Source organism: Gopherus flavomarginatus, chromosome 10 (genome assembly GCF_025201925.1).
Source record: "Gopherus flavomarginatus isolate rGopFla2 chromosome 10, rGopFla2.mat.asm, whole genome shotgun sequence".
Taxonomy (NCBI): Eukaryota; Metazoa; Chordata; order Testudines; family Testudinidae; genus Gopherus; species Gopherus flavomarginatus.
This window is the reverse complement of record NC_066626.1, coordinates 26,555,697-26,576,176: the sequence shown is the minus strand read 5'-3', so window position 1 is coordinate 26,576,176 and position 20,480 is coordinate 26,555,697. Positions and strand designations below refer to the sequence as shown.

The window sequence follows — 20,480 nt, the reverse complement described above, 5'->3', positions numbered from 1 at the left end:
TTATGCATGGAAGTCTCTTCTTGAGGTAAGGAGTTCCTTGGATGAAGGAAAGAATTGCTTTTATCTTTCCTCATGCTCTTCTTGTGCAGGGATTTCAAATAGCATTTAAAACAAAAATTCTGTTTATACACATGGTGATTGTACTAGAAAGTGTCCCATTTAATTTCAGAGCTTCCAATGTTAAGTTCATGATTCTTTTAGCTGCAGGTGTTCAGTACTGTTTGGCCTTCATCTCTAACGAGGCATGTCAAGAAAATCCACTTTTTTGTAACTGCTTATGTGGAATTTCTCTTGAATTGACACAATTACATGTTGTTTCCTATTACTTTTATACTTTAGAGGTAAATATATTGACTATAAACTAGTAATTAGTCATATATGGCTGTTAAACGTGAGTAACAGAGCTTTGGATGCACTAATAAAATTAGATTATGGGATTTTCTGAGAACTCATAAGGGGAAAACTTATCTTTCCTACCAGTAAGCTTGCAGTATGGCAAAAAATGGCAGAATTAATTACCTCAATCAGTATAATATCAACAGTGTATTGATAGCAGTTTAATTACTGGAGCAATATACAGAGCATGTTTACACTTCCTTTGTGATAGAGGTGTTTACCTCAGAGAGTGTGTGTGTGTGTGTGTGTGTGTGTGTTCTTGAATAGAATTATTTAACTTTTAACTCAAAGGAACAAAGCTCAATGGAAGTAGACGTGGTTCCTATCCTAAGGGTATGTCTACCCAGGGTGCAGCAAGCTGGGGTGTTTCAAACCACTGTACATTAGTGCACATCAGCAGGTCCATATGGATGGTCAGTGTGTAGCACGCTACACTTATGTCCTAACTTACCCCACAGTAAGAGTTTGTGTAGACATGCACTGAGGAGCTTACATTCAAAATAAGCAAGCAACGCAGTGGCCAAAAAAACGCATTTGAATGCCCAAAGGAGGTTGCTGTAGCCTGCTAGTTTCTTTCTGGAAAGTATATAATGGATTGGTGACAATGGTTTCATAAGATCAAACTCAAGGTCAGGATCAAGTGGTGTTTTATTGACTACCTCTAAGCATGCTGCTACTCCATCTGTACTGCAGTTGATCATTTTTCTAACTGAATCTCGGTATTGCTATTACTAAATCCTTGTTATTTCGCTTCCATCACAATATTTGTAAAGTATTGTAAATGTTTCCTTTTTCAGCTTCCAGAAATGCTTCATGGAGATGGTGATAATGAAGAACATGGATATTGTCCAGTGGGGCAGTTCGTTCTCCAGAATTTAGGCTTGCTCCTTGGATTTGCTATCATGCTGGTGATTGCACTGTATGAAGATAAAATTGTGTTTGACATCCAGTTCTGACCATTTCCAGAAATTGCTGTGGTTACGATGTTACTGTATGGCTTTGAGTCTGCACTGTTGTACTGTATGCACATTGCTCAGAGAAAAGGCAGTGACTTGCACTACTACACAAGTACAGTCGATTTGTTTCCACACAGATTAACTTTTGCTGCTTGCTAACTAAAATAAGACATGGTGCACCTACCGCACCTTCCAGATTCAAATGACAGAATTTAAGAAGGAAATGTGCATATGAAAAGACAAAGTTGTGTGTGCTGCACATGAAGCATTGTGCAAATGTTTACAAATCAGCAGGCAGCGAAAGACCTAGTCTCTTCTGGAAATGTCTTTTCACATTACAGTTGAACAAAATCTACAAAACATTAAAGGTGAAATCCATCCCTCTGCAATGGGCCTGCTATGTAATTCCCACATAAGGTTTACATGCCATAAATATCTCCTGCTGGCCCTCTGCACAATGATGGATGTTACCCTAAGACAATTAAATGCTACACTTAGCACCTGACTGGAAAAACTGTGTTTTTTGAACTTAAAAAAATCTGTTTAAAACATCTTGGTACATATTAAACTGCATTTCATCGTTTTAAAGTTCGTGTTTAAGGAGGCAGACTGTTGCAATATGCACAGGTCTGTGTAATCGGCTGCGAAGAGCTATATTCCATTGAGAATCAGTTTTCCTGATTTAAGATTTATTTGATGTTAGGTCCTTGCTATTGGTAGGAAAATAAAGTAGAGTTAGTATTAACTTGGGGAGGTAGCTCAATCGGTATAATATCAATATCAGAAGGTTAATGGGCTATTCCTGATTCTTTGTTTGAGAAGCTAAACATTGGGTGCCACTTACAACCTAAACTACTGATAAATTGTGGCTGTGAGTTTGTGCAAATGCACTTCTAACGAAGGATCCATAATGGAATTCCTCAGTTTTAACAGTTCAGTTTATTTTGGGATTCAATTTTTTTCTCCTTTTTACAGTAATATCTTCTGAAATCCAATGTACTGAACCCGGATACAAAGATTATAAAATAATAATAATAATGCCCTGTATATGTAGTACTGGTGGGTCATTTACAATGCTGTAATATCAGGTCTGAATATATTAATTCCATGCCTTGGCATCAGAGTTTATAGCACCAGCATTGCAGGCAATAGACTGTGTGCTAGAAGAGTCTCACTTCCAGCATAAAGGAGTTAATATTTTTTAACATTTGTTATCTTAGGTATCTAGGGTATATAAATGCAGCTGTCATTGAATTACCGGTACGTGAGAGTTGGGAGGATAGGGTGAACCATCCGAATTCTTAACCTAATAGAATCAGTTTATTGTTGCTTACTGCCGAGATGCTTGTATTGCCAGATGTGAATTAGTTTCTTTTCTCCCCTGCTGTCCTATTAAAATTGTGAATTTGTGCGATGTACAAGCCCTGTGAATTCTGCAGTCTGATTTGATAATCTAGGACCAATCCTAAGCATGGTGGTGGTCTTTTTTTAACTTGCTATTCTAGTTTTTGTTTTTATGTATGCTAGGTAAGCTGTATTTTGCTGTATACTGTCAAGTTTTGTTTCAGTCTGCTTAGCATCAGTGTCCTGCTAAAATTGCACTGGTTTAACATCTTAACGAGCCAGTCAATATCGTCATTCTGGTTTAAAATTAATCCCTGTTCCTGTTCCTCTTTACTTTTGACCCTTCACTTTAGCGATATAGTTGTTCCTTTTTCTCGGCCATTCCCTTCCCCCCAGGAACAGTCTGTACATTTTAAAGGTATAAGTTGACTCCTGCCAGTATTTGTTCCTATTGCAGTATCAAGAAACTGACATATACAGTATTAAGTGTTCATTCTATAAAAGGTGTGGCTTCCTCAGTGAAGACGTCAAAGTCAGGGGTACAATTCTGCAGTCCTTGGTGCACAAAACACACTGAACTCAGTTGGAATTTTGCACAGAAAAAGACTAGTTCAGACCCTAATTAGCACAGACATCATCTCATTTAATGTTTAGAGTGGATTTTTGTAACAAATATGCTAGGTAAAATTTTCAAAAGCAACTAAATGATGTAGGAGTATAAAGAGATGTCTACAGTACAGTGGCACAGCTGCACTGCTGTTCTGTAGACACTTGCTACAGCGATGGTTTTTCTGTCATTGGTAAATAAAGAGGCAGTGGTTAGGTCACCAGCAGAATTCTTCGGTCAGTCTAGCAGCGTCTATACCAGTGCTTAGATCAGTCTAACTAAATCTCTTATTTCACATCCCTGACCAACGTAGCTAGGTCGAGCTAAGTTGTAGGTGTAGACCAGGTTTTAGGAGCATAAGTGCCACTGAATTTCAATGAGACGAAGGTCCAGATACTCAAAGGTATTTAGGTGCCTAACTCCTATTGAAATTAGTGGGAGTTAGGCCCAGAGCCTCAAAGGTATTGAGTGGGCTAAGTGCCCAATTCACATTTGAAAATGGTACTAAGGTACTAACTTTCCAGAAGACCTTTTTCCCACTTGGAAAAACATGGTCATATTAAAGCATTAGATATTGCATTTTCCACTAAGAATGGAATTTGTTTCCTTGTTTACTACTGTTGTGATTGTGAAGAGCAATATAACAGCTGTGGCTTCTGTAGGTTTCCACCAGTGTTAATTTCAAACCAATTCAATGTAGTTTTATGTCAAGTTACAGACAATCTGAATTTCAGTATACTTGGCTTCAGCATTCCATTCTGCTTGAATACAGTCTCATTTAACATGTATTCGTTGGAGGGCATAAATGTTACTTGTATATTACAATGCTGTCACTGTGTGACATCCCATATGAATTTTGATGTAGATCACATTGCACTCAATCAGCAGTGATTATGCTTAGAAAATACTATAGTAGCTAGATGCAGTGTGAATTTTTTCCATTATGGTTTATAGTTTAAAAATGTGATTATGGTCCTACAAGATACTTGCTGAGCTATAAATCTTTTTTTGTTATAACTAAATCATTTAAATAATTTTTATAAAGCTGGGAATGATCAACTGCTGTTTGGTTCATTGTCAGCACTGTTGTGTTCATTTTATGTATGTTCCTTATTTATAAGGAGCTTCAGAAAATAAAATTATTCAAGGAGCAAACATACTGGTTCGTTTTTGTAAAGTTTTTTATTACACAGCTTTATTTTGTATTTTAGTATATTAAAAAATCTCTTGAAAGGCAGAAATGTAATGGATTGTTTAAATATTGTGATTTCACTAGACAGTAGTGTTTAAAAATTGAAATGCTTCTTACACAAATGATTCATCTCAAAAATAAGCATCTGCAAATATTCATGCTAAATTTAGGAATTAAGCTGGCATAATAGTGCCACCCCCCGTCCAATCCAGTGTTGTTCTGGTTTATCTGAGGGAAGAATCATTGCTATCACAAAGTTAGTAGAATGTCCCGTAGTGGAGAGGGTTCCTCTTCTCTCACTGGTCTTGTACACTGGAGCAACGTAACTTGGTCGTTGTGAAATGTCTGACCTCTTGCAAGGCTTTAACCACATCTATGATAAAGTACAGAATAAACCCTTTACCTTTCTGGGTAAAGTTTGTAAGACTTTAAATGTGATCACAACTCACTAAATACTTCCTAGGCCCACTGTAGTTCACCAGTAACTTGCGCATAATCCAGACAAGAGCTGAGTGCTCCTTCCCCTCCCTGCAAAAAGTCCTCCCCGGGTCTTCAGTATGAATTGTGGATGCTCAGTGCTCTGTTGCATACAAATTGCCTGATCCAAATTATTTTCAGTTCAGTATATGTAAAAAAAATATACAAGTTGCTACTTCATATTGGTTACCACACAGCCATGTGGAGACCGTGGCTAAGGTAGCTCTGATGGCAAAAGTTTTTACTTAGAAAAAAATGTGTTTTTTTTGTACTCCTTTAAAACATGATTGTTCGAAGCTAAGCCTGCCATGTTAGACTGTCATACTGACCACAGGTACTGTATCATAGAGGATTTTCGGATAAGATTCTGCTAGTTTCTTAGTTTTTCTGTCCCAGCGAGCTCCATCCAGGAACAATCCTCGAATGTAGACTCCTGAATTAAGCAGAAAGTTATAAAAAGATGTTTGGGTACAGAAACCAAATGTACTAGAAGTCTATGTGAAATTAGATCAGCTTTTCTTTTCATACACTGTTTAGATCATGCATGAGGCTATAGTGCAACTGAATAATACAGAAACCCATGTGCCAGTTTTTTGACCCAGTACCCCACAGGTGGTACAAAGGGAGTTGACACTGCCCATGTCCTCTGATGGGGGTAGCCCTGCTATGTTGGAGTCCTTAGTTGGAATGGGGCTGACTTTTATGCCTCCTGCCTCATAATCCCTGATTATAAGGCAGGATGGCTGTGGCTGTAGTTTGGCAATTTTCAGTTGGGTACGGTCTTTTCTTCATGTTCCCTTACTGTAGGTACTTAGTAACTATACTGTATCCAACGCTCTCTGAATGTTAGCTGGCAGTAAATAGCTACTCAAAAATAAAACTCAAGCCAGGCAGGGGGCCTTTACCCTAAGCCCCACCACCTAGGGCTACAGCTTCAGCCCTGAGCCTCAGTAAGTCTAAGCCAGCCCTGGCGACTGCCTTAAAACAGCGTCATGACCCACAGCTGGGTTAGTGAAATGTTCTAAATACTGGGGCATAGAACTAAAGTAATAGGGTGAAATGAAGGACAGGAAAATGCAGGCTAAATATCACTTGAAATATGTTAGATGGTGGAAAAGTGTCTTAAGGCAAGTGGTAGATACTGGGTAAAGCACTTGACTAGATCCTCAGCTGGTGTAATTGTCATAGCTCCACTGAGGATCTGCCCTAGTTAACATAGTGTATGAAACAATCCTGCTTCAGGTAGTCTACTGGCCAGACACTAGGTAGCCTGCATGGTCTTGCTGATATTTATTTTGTGGTGTTCTACTAGGATTATTCAAAAAGTATTTTGTTGAATGGTGTCATTTTTTTGCCTTTAATGTGCAAGCCTCCTTTAGTGACATTAGTGAATCACACTGTGGCCTATATTTTCCAGGATTCTGTGCATTAAGTGCTTAATGCCTGTTAATGCCAGGCATGTATCTACCTGTAACCTCTGAATAACACTTCCTACATGTACATCAGTGTAGGTGGCTAATAAAGCTTGTTTGTTTACCATCTTCTGGGGCATTTTTGTATTCCTTGTCCTCCAGCACTTCATAGTCAAACCCTAGTAGGTCAATTGGAATAGTGTATTTTCTGGCATAGTTCTGCTGGGCACCAGTTAAGAAGGCTTGAGTGAAGAAAAATCCTGAAAGCCAAAAGACTGGTGGAGTTCCATTTTCGTACCACAGCTACAGCAGAAAAAATGAGAAAAAAAAAGGTACCTTGAAATTATTAGGAGGCAAATAATAATTTAGAATAGTATTAAAAGACATATCACAAAAATTGTCTTTTTGCAGAGGCCACTGGTATTTTAGACAGCCAACAAAAACACTGTTTTATCGACCACATTGTCCAAAATGCCACTGGCTACTGAAAAAGGACAGTTCTGTTCCTCAATTAGCTTTTAATGCGAGCATCGGTTTAGAATTGATTGAGATCACATAATCATAGCAACCTGATAACATTTGAATCAGACTTTGTGAACCAGCAACCTAGAGGGGAAGGACTCCATAGTTTGTGGCTACTCCCCTCAGCCATCAGATTCCCACGCAATTTACTGTAAGGGCTTGGCTACACTCGAAACATCAAAGCGCTGCCGCAGGAGCACTTTGAAGTGTGAGTGTAGTCGCAGTGCCAGCGCTGGGAGAGAGCTCTCCCAGAGCTGCACATACTCCATCTCCTCGTGGGGTGTAGCTTACAGTGCTGGGAGCTGCACTCACAGCGCTGCGGCACTGTTTACACTGGCACTTTACAGTGCTGTATCTTGCAGCGCACAGGAGGGTATTTTTTTCACACCCCTGAGCGAAAAAGTTGCAGCGCTGTAAACCGCCAGTGTAGCCAAGGCCAAAGTACAGCATTTGGCCTGTTGGGTATTAGAGAGTGAGCATTACAATGATTTCTTAACTTCAGAAATTCAGTGGAAAGGCCCATCAACAGTATTTTTGTCTTATGCTTTAATAAGTGTTGTACTGTTGTTTATTAAACTTGACTGAACACTGCAACGTTGTGTGTGCCAGTAACAGCTGGCAGTTAAGAGGCCTTTAGAGAATCCACTGTGAGCACCAACATTGCCCATCTGTCATGCAGGAGTTTTAACAGCAGCTATCTTAATGAGGTGTCTGGTAGGTAACAAAGTTTAGTTGTTTATTACATGCACTGATGAGCACACTGCTGTGCACAACTCTGTGCAAAACTATACATTCACTGTGCAAAAGACATTGTTTCTATTCGCTTATGGTGTCATCTGAGACCAAGAGAAAACTCAGAGCAGAGTTGCATAATCAGTGTGTACTCACCTGTAAGAACTTTAATCTGGTAAGAAAGTCATTCACATAGCTGCCAAGTGGTTTGAGGCTTGGGTAAGATTTATTCATCCACATTCCTGGAATTCTGCCTTTCAAGATGCTGCTTACCACTTCTTCTAGTTCAGAGGACATCACCACCAATCCCTAAAGCAGATGTTGGGAAGGAAACAGTTACCCTGCCTTGTCTGCTCAGACCCCACCCCAAAACTGTAATAAAAAAACCCGTGCTCTTATTCCAATAGCTGTAATCCAAGTTTTAGCCACACCAGACCGAGGGAACTTAAAATCATAGGACTTGCCATACTGCATCAGCCCCAAGGCCGGCTTCAGGAAGTGCGGGGCCCAATTCAAACATTTTCGGCAGGGCCCTGGCAGGGATGACTTAAAAAAAAAAAGGGGGAAAAAAAAGCCTTTCATTTCTTCCATGTATTATTTACTTTCCATAACTATATAAATAATAAAATTATCTATTACGTAAATTGCATCATATATGCTGTTGATTGGTTATTAATGACTGCCGTTTCACGTGTGTGGGTTCCAGCTGCTCCCTGCCCCCCTCACTGAAGCAGGTGTGCAGGGTTACTGCCCTGGGAACTGCAGGGCACAAGTGGACATGGGGCTGGCTGGAGGCAGGGGCTGACTGGAGGTAGGGTCTGGCTGCAGGCAGGGCAAGGGGTGTGGGGCTGGTTGGAGATTGGGGGGGCGGGCTGGCTTCAGGCAGGGTCGCGGGGGGATGCAGCAGGGGTTGGCAGGGCTGGAGACAGAGGAGTGTGAGACTGGCTGGCTTCAGATACAGGTGTGCAGCAGGGGTTGGCTGGAGACAGGGCAGGGTGTGCAGGGCTGGTGCGGGCAGCAGTGTGTGTGGGGCTGGCTGACTTTGGGCAGGGCCACGGGTGTGTGCAGGGGTTGACTGGAGACACGGCAGGGGGTTTGACAGGGACTGGCTGTGGGCACGGGGTGCAGAACTGGCTGCAGGCAGGTGGAGCGGGGCTGGTGTAAGCAGGGCAGGGGGTGCAGCAGAGGCAGCTGGAGTCCCAGCCCTTTAAATAGCCCCCAAGTTCCCCACTATCCCAGGGCTTTGGGGCTATTTAAAGGGCCCGGGGCTCCCCAGCTTCTACCCCGCCCTGGATCTTTTAAATAGCCGCGGGAGCACTGGGGAATGCATGGGGGTGGCAGAGCTCTGGCAGCTATTTAAAGGACCGGGGTGGCAGAGGCAGGCAGCTGGAGCCCTGACCCTTTAAATAGCCCCCGGAGCCCCTCACTACCCCAGGGCTCTGGAGGCTATTTAAAGGCCCGGAGCTCCAGCCAGGAGAGCAGGGCCACGGGGCTTGCCGTGCTCTGGCCAGAGCTCCAGCCGAGAGAGCGGGACTTGCCGCGCTCTGGCCGGGGCCGTGGGGCTTGCTGCGCTTCGCTCAAGGGAGCGGGACCATGGAAAGCCCCTGAGCAGATCGCAGCAAGGGAGCCGGGGTAAGCTTAAAAAAAAAAGTGCCTAAGGAGCAGGGCCCTCTCAGGCACGGGGCCCGATTCCTGGGAATCGGGCAAATCAGCCTAAAGCCGGCCCTGATCAGACCAGTGGCCAGTATCAGAGGCTTCAGAGAAAGGATCAAGATGCCCTCATAGAATAAATAGCCTGTAAGAAAAGTGTGTTCCTACCCCCACTATGGTCCTGAAATGTGAGGGTTTATAGCCCTTCCAGAGCCCTAGTGGTTTTGGCAAGACTTATTCTGGATGTTCTCCTTACCAGTATCAATGTTCTTGCCTTTTCTGACTAGTCAGAAGTGCCACACCTATGTCTGGGACTAAGAAGTTCCTTTTCATTCACTTTAACGTCCTTTCAATTTTTGTAATGTCTGCTTGACCTTGTATTATGTGAATCCAAGTCCCCACTGCATCACCCCATGCCTTTCATTATTTTACATGCATTCATCCTGTCCCTGCTGACTTGTCACCTAGCTAAAATAAGATTTGAAAAGGGACGTTGATATAGTTGAAAGTTACTACGGCTAAGGGCCCAAGGTGATGCAGGGCTGAGCACCCTCAACTCTCATTTGCGCTCAGAGCACTCAGCAGCTTGTGTGAGGCGCCTCAGTGTTCCTCAGCAACAACTCAGTTGCTGTTGCATCCAAAGCTCGTTTTAATTTTTCTTGCCACAGTCACTAAATAGTGATACATGTTTTTAGACAAGATGTCACTCCTCCCAAACCCTTTGGCTGTCCCTGTGGGAGCCTGCAGTGACTTCATAGTGACTGGAAGAAATCACATCCATGTCCCTAGATAAAATGGTCAAAAGCATCTAAGTAAGTGACTTTGGAATCTAAAAATCCTATTTTCAACAGTAACTTTGGGCCAGATATTCAAAGGTATCACTGAGATTTTCAAAACCGCTGCTGCCTAACCATACATGTGCCTTAGGCCCATGTTTATGCTCGTAGACAGGCACAAAACCCTAAGTGCTGATGCCACTCCACAGCTGATAAGCTGTTCAGAGCACTTGCACAGGCTGAAGCCCTGGCAGCACTCTGCCAAGTAGGCAGTCCAAGACCTCCCTCCTTAATGGGGCCGGAGACCACAGGCATGCTCTGAAACCAGCTAAATGCAGCTGGGGGGGGTGGGGGTGAGTAAAGCAGGCTTATGAGGCTAGCATAACCTAGTCATTAGGGTACTCAGCTGGGACGTGGAAAACCTGGGTTCAAATCTCTGATCAATTTGAACCCAACCCTGCTACATCCCAGGTGAGGGTCCTACCCACCAGGCTATTGCCTATAATCCAGTGGGTTTTTCACTTTTTGTATACATAACTAGCCACTGGGCTAGCGAGACTGACTCTACTACGTGGTGGTTAGGGCAGTGATGTGGGCGATCCATTGCACTTGCCTGCTCCAATTAATATTTATTTATTCAAACAGGGTCAACAAGAGAGAGTCAGAGCCACCCACCCAAGCATAGCCACTCACCTGGGAGGAAGAGATGAGTACAAGCCCCTGCTCCAAGGCAGGTAGAGCAGGTTTTGCATACAAATCTTTCCCATCCCAGGGCAGTACCCTAACCTCTATGCTTTAATGGGGCGTGATGTTCCTTGTTTCTGCAAGCATGGTCTGGCTTTTAGGGCAGCTGCCCCAGTTTAGGCACCTAACTCCAGGAATGGATTCACAGGTGAGACTGGACTCCAGCACCCTTCTCGCTGTCTCTCTGCCTCCACATGTTTTACTATTAAAACACCATGGAACTGCTGAAACAGGAGCAATTGAGACACCCCACACTTTGATTAGGGTCCTCCCTGAGAGGTGAGAAACCTAAATTCAAATCTCTTCAAACAGGGACTCCAATCTGGGGCTTGCACAGCCCAGTTGTAACCTTTCAGCCAATGGTTTAGGGTACTCAAGGGCCCCTTCCCCTTCCATTCGGTGTGAGGGTGTGTGCCTGAGACTGCCAACTGGTTTGGGCCTGTAGGCCAGACACGTAGTGAAAAGTCTCATTTGCACATCCGGGCGGCAGGGAGGGCATCAGTGTCTAGCCACCTAGCCTGAGGCACTTAGGTGACAGTAACAGTGAAAACTCAAACACATGGAGATTTTTATGATCCTCCATGGTTAGGCAGCCGCTGAGCAGGGGTTCTGAGCTCAGTGTCACCTAAATCTTAGGTGGACTTAGCTGAAATGGAAGTTAAGCACCTACAGCTCATTTGAAAATAGGCCTTAGTGTCCTAAGTTGCTTAGGTCCATTAAAAAAATTACTCCAGCGCTATAACCTGCTAACACAGAAGGCGAGTGTGACTTCTCTGCACTACACAGGACAGTATTTCTCTCGTCCATTGTACATATAGACAACTGAGTGATACAAATGCCTTACAGCCATTTGGAACCTGGACTGTTGAGGAGCTGATACCATAGGAACTGCCACAGTGCATCAGACAAATGGCTCAATCCTGCAAAGTGCCATTAAATGCAACTGAAGTTGATGGCTCAGCAGTTCACAGGCTTTAGCCCCCTACTAATCCCCTACTAATTTTTAAGGTTTTTGCAGTGCACCTTGATTGCTTTCTGGATGTTAACACAGGAGTCTCTTATTGTCTGCAGTAACTTGTTAAATCGCCCCATCTCTTGGACAAGTACAGTGTTCATACTCTGCGTGTAGGTGGTCGGATATCTCCTCATTGCAGCCTCGATGCTGAAGTTTGAGGGAAGTTTGCTCAAGATGTCACCTGCCACTTCATTAACAATTTCATCTGTGGATTTTGCACCAACGCCTGTGGCTCGAGACTATAAACAACCGAAGATTAAACATGAGGTCTCCTTGAACAGACCAGTAAATATTTAAACACAGAAACAAATTAAATCAGTATTGTAAAAATTCTTATTGCTCAAAAAACAGTCCTGGGATGAAACAATCACGCAGTGCAATGCCCAAACTGGAGATTCCCCCATTGTATGTGGCATATATGTGACACCTACAAAAGGCTTAGAACACGCTCTGAAACGAAGGACCCCTAAGTACATTTAGGCAATGACCATTCTGATGACCTACTCCTTCTGTAGAAGTGGCAAAGGGGGTTTTCATTCAGTATTTTGGTGTGTTGGAATTACTCTAACATCACAACTCTCGCCCAGGATTGTTGATAGTCATGAAGGATCAAGCCTAGCGAGGTCAAGAAGTGACTGGGCACAGAGATTGAAAGGCAAATCTTGCTCCCATTCAAGACAACACACCCAGTGACTTGAATGAAAACAGACTGAGCCTCTAACCCAATGGGAGTCTGTCATATAACACACTGGCAGGGCACTGAAGGAACCTTACACAGCTGATAAATGCACATACTGCAAATGTTTTGTGGATAAACATGGGACTTGCTGATGTAAACATGAAGATTTTTATATGCACTAAAAGTAAGGAAACTGTGTAAGTGTGAGGCCGTGCCAGATTGCTACAGTTCACATAGAACAGAGCACAGCACATGGGGGTAGTCAGAACAGAACCCTTTAAAAAATATTTTCCTTTCAATTCCTCCCCAGACGGTACACATTATGTTCATTTGTCAGCATCCTAAATTTTGTGTATAAGAGCAGTCATACTGGGTCAGACCAAAGGTCCATCTAGCTCAGTATCCTGTCTTCCAACAATGGCCAGTGCCAGGGAATGAACAGAACAGGTAATCATCAAGTGATCCAGTCCTGTTGCTTAATCCCATCTTCTGGCAAGCAGAGGTTATGGACAGATTGTCATTTAATAGGATGTTTTTCAGTGTCTTCATGAGAACTTCAGTAACTCTATGATGCTGCAAAGGTAGCAACAGCTATTGTCCTGCGAGTAAAGCCAAGCATATGCTTAAGTCTAAGAAAGATTGGGGCCCAAATTAGTAACTCATCGCCTCCTGTATGAACAAAATGAAAATCACCTAAGAATCATTATTAAACCTGTAGGTTATTTATTATTATATTAACAATACTAAGAACAATAGTTAGGAATGTTCAGCTCAGCTAGTGCTCTGAGTGTTCTCCTTCAATCCTTTGAATTTCAAAGAAATAATCTTGTTTCATAATTTTGTGAATTGATGTTACAAAGAATTAACTGAATATCTTCCACAAAACAAAGCACCAGTAGAACAGTGAGTTTTGTAATCACAGTGGGGACACGGCGAAATGATGTGAAACTTCCTGGAACACTTTTAAATATGGTACAGCTGAACAGTAAACTTAAGTAACGTGTACAATAGGTAAGCAGTATCTTTAATGTACTGACTAACTGACACAATGGTTATTTACATACCTGAGTAAGAAGAATGTTATCAAAGAGCATCTGAGTTTCTGACTGATCTTTGGTAATATCAGCATTAGCATTCATCCCAAAAATCTCTGGGGAAGTGTTCAATGGAAGGGTCTTTGTGTAGTCGATGTAGCTTTGGTACTTAAAAGATCATTGACAGGAGGTTAAGAAGGGTCAGAAATCAAACAGGCACTCCAGTCTATGCCAGCTGCAGCTCAAACACAACACCCCTAAAGGCCCCTAATGTGATCAGTATAGTTTAAAAAAACAATTAAAAAAAAACCCCAACAAAACAAGAAGTATCTCCTTCTTGCTGTCCAGTCGTCCTAAGCAAATGGATCATCTAGTGCCAGATTTACCAAATGCAGTGGGCCTCAATTTTAGAGCAGAATTTTATTCTAATTAGTTTCTTATACCATGCCCATCATCATGAAAGCTGAGCACCTCAAACTCTGAGGTAGTGGCAGGATTCTAGCTCTGTCCTGTTTACACTAACACTTTTGAAACACCAAACATGCACTAAGGCTCAGCTTTTTTGAGATATTTCAGCACCTAGTGGAATTTTTCAAATGCATCTAGGTATCTAACACTCAGAGAAAAAAATCCCACTAGCCATATAAATACCTTAAAAAAGGTATCCTTAATTCTTATGAATTCAGTGTTTAGGTGACACAGTAATAAGCACCTTAGAAATATCACATATTAGATACAACACCCTTGAGTTACATTGCAGACTGTATTTGCCACATTTTACAGAAGTGGAAACTATGCTGTTAAGAAGGGCTTGTCTACATCAACATTTAGTTCATGGCAAAGTGCGGGGGTGGGGGAGAAGAATGTGTGTGGCGGGGGTGACTTCACCCTGCACTAGCTTACCATGCCTTAACAATCCATGTGGCCTCTGCTGCTGTGCATTAAATGTTCACTTTGGCTTATGGGTCAGTTCATTTATTTAAAAATACTTACGTCTCCTTCAGGTGGGGCAAAATAAAGACCACTGTTATCAAACTTATATTCTAAGTCCATAACAATTTCAGAATTGTAGAATTTGTTTAAAATGCTACGGAGCGTGCGCCGATCCCAATCATCAGTAACTCTGCCACCATAATTGCATTCTCCAGTCATATACCGTAAGGCATCATACGGCAGTTCCTGAAACATAAAACCAGAAGTCTGCCTGAATAACTGCTTAACATTTGTTAGCACCGTTATACTTGAGCTTTTGTAATTTATTTGAAAGATTTACAAAATTCTCACTTTAAATATTATTTTGCGGTTGATGTTTTAGGCTTCTCCACCAAAATCACCCCTTTCTCACCCACTAGGCCAAATTCTGCCTTTGAATAATATCAGTTGCATACAGTGGGGAGCAGAATTTGGCCTATGTACTTATCTTTGTACCCAACCATTGTTGGGTAACTTAAGCTGTGTTATAACTATGCTTTGTCAGTATCCACCCAATATACACTGGGTATGGCCCCTTTCTGTACAGCATAGTAAGACTAGACCAAGTGATGCAATTAAAATCTTCATCTATTAGTAATTTGGAACTTAATTCTGCTAGAGTTTAATACAGAGGGTTTGTTTATTTGCAAAAGAATTTTCTTGATTTGTTATTGTAATTTCAAGTCACAGCTTTCTGTAAACTTGCACTCCTGTCAAAATGTGTCTTCTGTGAGGCTGGAAATTTAAATAGACTCAAGTCTACTGGAATAACCTGAAATCAATGAATGCATTTCACTTCAAAACATTTACAGCCAACTAGTCAGATAGATGTTCACTGTGGTCAGTATCTGGGAATCGTTCAAGGTTCAGCAATTAAAACACTGAGTCACCCAACTTTATTCTCCTATAGGACTAAGAAAACTCAAGAGTTTCATTTATAATACATATGAAACTAACATATACGCAAGAGTGATTATAGCCTTTTGCAAACTCTTTAGCTATGCAAACTAACTCAGAGATTCAGCCATACTTTTTTTCAGCACAGTGTCACACATCAAGTCCAGCATCCCATTATATCCACCTGCTTTTTAACTGCCCAGGTAGAAGCTGACCGAGACAGTCATTTGGGCTAATTTTAACAACAGCCAACTTTACTTAAGTAAACACAAAGTGCCATAAAGTTTAAAAACATCTGCCTTTTTCACATAGGGGCCATAAACCAGTTCCAGTCTGGAACAGAGGGAAGGGATTTTATTCCAAGTATTTTCTGGTTCAAAAAAAAATGTAGAATGGAGATGAATATTAGATCTCAGACTTCACTACTGTGAAACCACGGAAATTCAGGATGGTAACTCTACAGCAATATAACGGTCGTTAGAGTCTGGGAATTGGTTTGTGGCCCTCAACCTTCATGATGTTTACTTTCACACCACCCTCCACTCCTCTCACAAGAGATTTCTTTGTTTCATAGTCTGCCAGGATCACCTCCAGTATCAAGAGTTCCCCTTTTCCATATCTCATCTGCCCAAGAGTATTTTCCAAAATCTGGCAATAGTATCTGCTCAGCTTCATCGGCCGGGAATAATAGTCTTCCTGTACCTTTACGACTGGCAGTTCACGGACTGGTCAGACCCTGAAGTCCTTTCTGCAGTACAGACATCCATGTTCCTGTTCTGCAATTTAGGTTAAGTTCTGGAATAGGCTTCCAGACAGGGCCTGGAGAATCCCTTTCATTGGAGGTTTTTAAGCACAGATTGGACAAACACCTGGCAGGGACGGTCTAGATTTACTTGGTCCTGCTACAATGCTGGAAGCTGGACTTGATGACTTCTCAGTCCCTGCCAGCCCTAGGTTTCCATGATATTTTTTTTAAATTCTGCAGCTCATTAAACATATAGGCATGCATAAAAATGCCCTTTATAGACCATGAAATAAGCCTATGTATAGGCGTTTTAGAAATACAAAACTAACAAGTTAAGGTTCAACAGAAGAGCAATTTTTTCATGGGGACAACATATGTACAAGAAGCTTCTAAGAGAGTGGCAAACAACTTCCAGAGTCAGAGCCTAAATGCTCAAAAGTCCAAGAATACTACAATTTGAAATTTAGTAAATTTTAAAAAAGCCTTAAAAATACTTCCAGATATTACACCAAGCTGTTGAGTTCCTCCATCAATTTTTCTGATTTTACAATTGCATTTTCCTATATTTTTAAATGCTTTTCTCTCTGCTGTCCCTGTTTGAAAGACTCACTGAAGCAAATGGGAAAACTAACAATACAAAACCACAGTGAAACTGACTATAACACAAAGTGCTCTCTAATGCAATGTAAACCAAGAGAAAACATCACGAAAAGTTTTTTCCCTGATCTAATCTCTTTTATAATAATAATAATATAATATCTAAATCTTATACAGAACATTTCATCCACTAGTCTCAAAGCACTTTTCAAAGGATGGTCAGTATGATTATCCCCTTTTATAGATGTGGAAACCAATGCACAGAAGGGGGAAATGACTGGCTCAAGGTCACTGAGCAGGCCAGTGGATCTTCTGAGCCCCAGACCAGAGCTCTTGGCCATATGAAATACTACTTCCCCTCACCCCCCCAAGAAAAAGAGGCTCAGAGAGTGGAAGTGACTTGCCAGATTTACACAGCAGGTCAGTGTCATAGCTAGGAATAGAACTCCAATTCCTAACTGCTAATCAAGGCCCCTAGCTGCTGAACCTGCCACATTTAGTTATAATCATCTTTGGAACAACATTTTCAGACACTAATATGATTATTGTGTTGGTAGCATCTCTTTAAGGCCTTTGGGGACAAGATAAAGGTGCCAAAGAGTGAACTGAATATGCAGCACAAAACCTGTTCCATTTTGCATGGAATAACATCTGGTTTGAATAAATTTGTTAGTCTCTAAGGTGCTACAAGTACTCCTGTTCTTTCTTCTGAATAAGTTTCTGGACTGGTATGAACTTTGATGGCCGTATAAATCCCTGAAAATACAGGCTTATAACAGAAATACTGACACCTTAATAATCACAAATAGAACTTTGTTTTTAATGATGTACTATCTAGTAAACTTTCTTGTGCAATCATTTCCATTAATTCTGTAGGAGCAAAAATTAATGAGAAGGTATTGTTGCATGCATTTACAGTGCCATACAGAGAAAAATGGATAACATCCTCTCTGTGATCCATTACTGTACCTCATATTGGTTCAGAAACATGTTCAGCTGCTGCACACTAATTCGCAGATCAGTCTCATTAAATTCATAAGGAATGTTCCAACCCAGTGGCCCAAATTTCCGTCTTTCTTGAGCCAATGCATGGAAGAAACAGAGGCCATACAGCAGCTTCTTGAATTCAGCCTTTTAACAGAACATGACAATAAGAATATAATCCATGGAATATGCTACAAACACTTTAACTTCCCCATAACCCATATAACAGCACAAAGAATCTCTCTAGCACACATATGTGTAGAATCCTCCTTTGCTGTCTCTCCATAACATAGACCCTCCACAGTAGTAACATATATTTCTGTTTTATTACAGACCTGGCCCAGGCACACCTTCAGAATTTAGCCATCAATTTGTTATATATATGCCTTTGTCACAAGCAGTCATTTTAAAAATTCTCTTAATCCTTCAAGTAACCTAGAATCCAAGTAACCAAGTAATCCAGTTACGACTTTTTATACAGTACATATGAGCTGCAGCAGTGTATATGTAATCCACACATAGTCCACCAATCTTATTTGCTGCTCTGGTCTTAGAAAAGCATTAGTTCTACTGTATTTTACTTTTTTATGATCCAGATATGTTTTGGTCCTGACATAGCTTTCAAAAAATCTTTATAGTTAAGAAGTTGTGTTTTTTAATTGAGAAAACTTAGCAAGGCACACAATCTCAATTAAAAGCAATTAGCTACAGTTTTTAATTATAACAAAATACTGCAAAACAATTTTAGGCCAAAACATTCACAAAGAAAAACCTAATTATGAAAACAGTAGGTGGTTTCCCAGTCTGACTAGTCATTCTAAAAAAGGCACTCATAATTCCTATCAATCAACCTGTTAAATCATTTGGTTCCCAGAGTTCTATGAAGGAAACATTTTTATGTTTAAGATTAACAATATGATTCTAAACAGCCTAGGCCTCAGTTAATAATTCTGCAACAAGGTTCCCTAACCTTGCAGATTTGTATCAGGAAATAACTTGCTTCTGGCTTCTTAAATAGAAAGGTATATCATTAATGGCATGCCACAAAATCTCTGCTGAGACAGAGTGAAACTGGTAGTAAAATAAAAATAAAATATCAATAAAATTCACTTCAGTTAAGTTACTATTCACAACCAACTTCACTGCAGTGCACGAAGACTAATATGGTAGTTTTTAACCCAGCAATCACATATATAACCACTAAGGTTTACATTAGCTGCTTTATAAGTAATAAAAACAGAGGTAACAAGGCTAATACTACTATACTAACAGGCTTCTTGCAACTGTTGAAAAACTCAGGGTCAGAAATTGGATCCATCAGGTATGAACGGATAATATTTGCCCGTAAACCTTTCGGTGCTTCATTGGTCATTTTCACTCCATTCTGAAGGACAGAGACGGGAAAATTTGGAGATGGGTAACTGGTCAGCCAAAGTCGGAAATCTGGATGTGTTGTATCAGGATTCAGCTCCTAAAAGAAAACACCGCACAAAAACAAAGAATGAAATCCAATAGGAATAATAAGGATTATATGTGTCAATGTTTGTTATTTAAGCAAGTCAATCTGTAAAATGTGAAAATACACCAGTGTAATGTTTATGAATTACTAGCTTGAAGCATAATTATAGTGGTAGCCACAGTTATGTGTGACAGTTACCATTTTAAAACCACTTTATTTTACTCATAACTCTCTGAATCATTGGTATTTCAGGCTAAAATTTTCCACGATTGGTCTCTATATAAAGGTAAATGATTATGGGATGTATGAGCAACAAACAGTTCAGTCACATATGAGTACAAGAAGAATATAAACAATTTGTACTTTCTCCATTAATGAAATATTCTTAAAACTTTATTTTGAACAGTTCTACAGTCAAAGTGGCTGATGGTAAACATCTGAAATTTGTATGAATTTGGTAAGATACTGTATGGTTCACAGGGAAGAGACCCACTCTAATACCCCTTTGCAGCTCTGTAACTGGGGAAAGGCGCAAACTTCCTAAACATCCCAGTTTCTGCAAAGACGTATGTGAGTGTTTAACCTTAAGCATGGTGTAAGACTTCACAGGATTGAGGCCAACATCTGCAGGAGATATGCTATCTCTTTCAGATGTGTGGGACAGAGAAAATGAGTAGGAAATCTATTTACCTCTGAGCAAAACACTGAATATGGTTTGTTTTCATAAGAATATTAAATGTGACTTTCAACACCAGAGACTACATCCTTAGCTGCAGCTGAAATACCATTAACGTATCTGGAGGAAGGGGGTACGAGTGGTTGCAAGCCTGAGGGCTACTCTAAATTTACACTCTGCTCTTTAGGGGATGCACCAGTTCCACACACTTTCTCCAGAAAGCACCTCCTACACCAGGAGTCAGGAGATAAGGACTGGTGCAGAACCAGTACGCAGGGATTCCTTTACATAAGGGGAATCCTCCAGCAGTAAGTTAAGTAGGCTTTCTGGCTGCTTTGCCCACCAGAGTGGATCTGAGAGTCAGGCACTAAGCTTTATAAAAGAAAATATGAGTGATTTTTACCTCACAGACTTTTTCCAGTGTTGGCATCCATGAAGTTGCTAGGTGGCAGTTTTGCAGAACTACCCAGCTGCCCTCCTTTACTGCCTTCTCTATCATCCGCATGGCTATAGGACCTTGGCCCTGTCCTAGAGATAGAGAGCTCAGCTTTGATCCACCATACCCCTGTACATAAAGAACACTTTTAGAGTAACAACATTTTATGAAAGACTAT

General features: G+C 41.1%; 2 protein-coding genes across 13 annotated transcripts in view; one reads left to right on the top strand and one right to left on the bottom strand.

Moving 5' to 3' along the window:
* The window catches only part of SLC39A10 (solute carrier family 39 member 10), a 63,270-nt gene extending 58,812 nt beyond the window's left edge, over positions 1–4,458 (top strand). For all 5 annotated transcript variants that reach the window (XM_050969501.1, XM_050969499.1, XM_050969500.1 and 2 more), the window contains exon 10: positions 1,194–4,458. In XM_050969501.1, coding sequence (XP_050825458.1) covers positions 1,194–1,352 — 159 coding nt within the window. In that variant the 3' untranslated portion in view covers positions 1,353–4,458. The remainder of the gene's footprint in view (positions 1–1,193) is intronic.
* An 8-nt stretch (positions 4,459–4,466) lies between these two features.
* Positions 4,467–20,480, bottom strand: part of DNAH7 (dynein axonemal heavy chain 7) — a 275,290-nt gene continuing 259,276 nt past the window's right edge. For 7 of the 8 annotated variants that reach the window (XM_050969448.1, XM_050969447.1, XM_050969454.1 and 4 more), the window contains 10 exons: positions 20,270–20,431; positions 19,002–19,202; positions 17,717–17,878; positions 14,530–14,715; positions 13,567–13,704; positions 11,832–12,062; positions 7,795–7,947; positions 6,510–6,687; positions 5,302–5,405; positions 4,467–4,868 (listed from right to left, as the gene is read on the bottom strand). In XM_050969448.1, coding sequence (XP_050825405.1) covers positions 4,662–4,868; positions 5,302–5,405; positions 6,510–6,687; positions 7,795–7,947; positions 11,832–12,062; positions 13,567–13,704; positions 14,530–14,715; positions 17,717–17,878; positions 19,002–19,202; positions 20,270–20,431 — 1,722 coding nt within the window. In that variant the 3' untranslated portion in view covers positions 4,467–4,661. Of the gene's footprint in view, positions 4,869–5,301; positions 5,406–6,509; positions 6,688–7,794; positions 7,948–11,831; positions 12,063–13,566; positions 13,705–14,529; positions 14,716–17,716; positions 17,879–19,001; positions 19,203–20,269; positions 20,432–20,480 lie in introns of those variants that run through there. The other variant, XM_050969455.1, reaches the window with a different exon arrangement.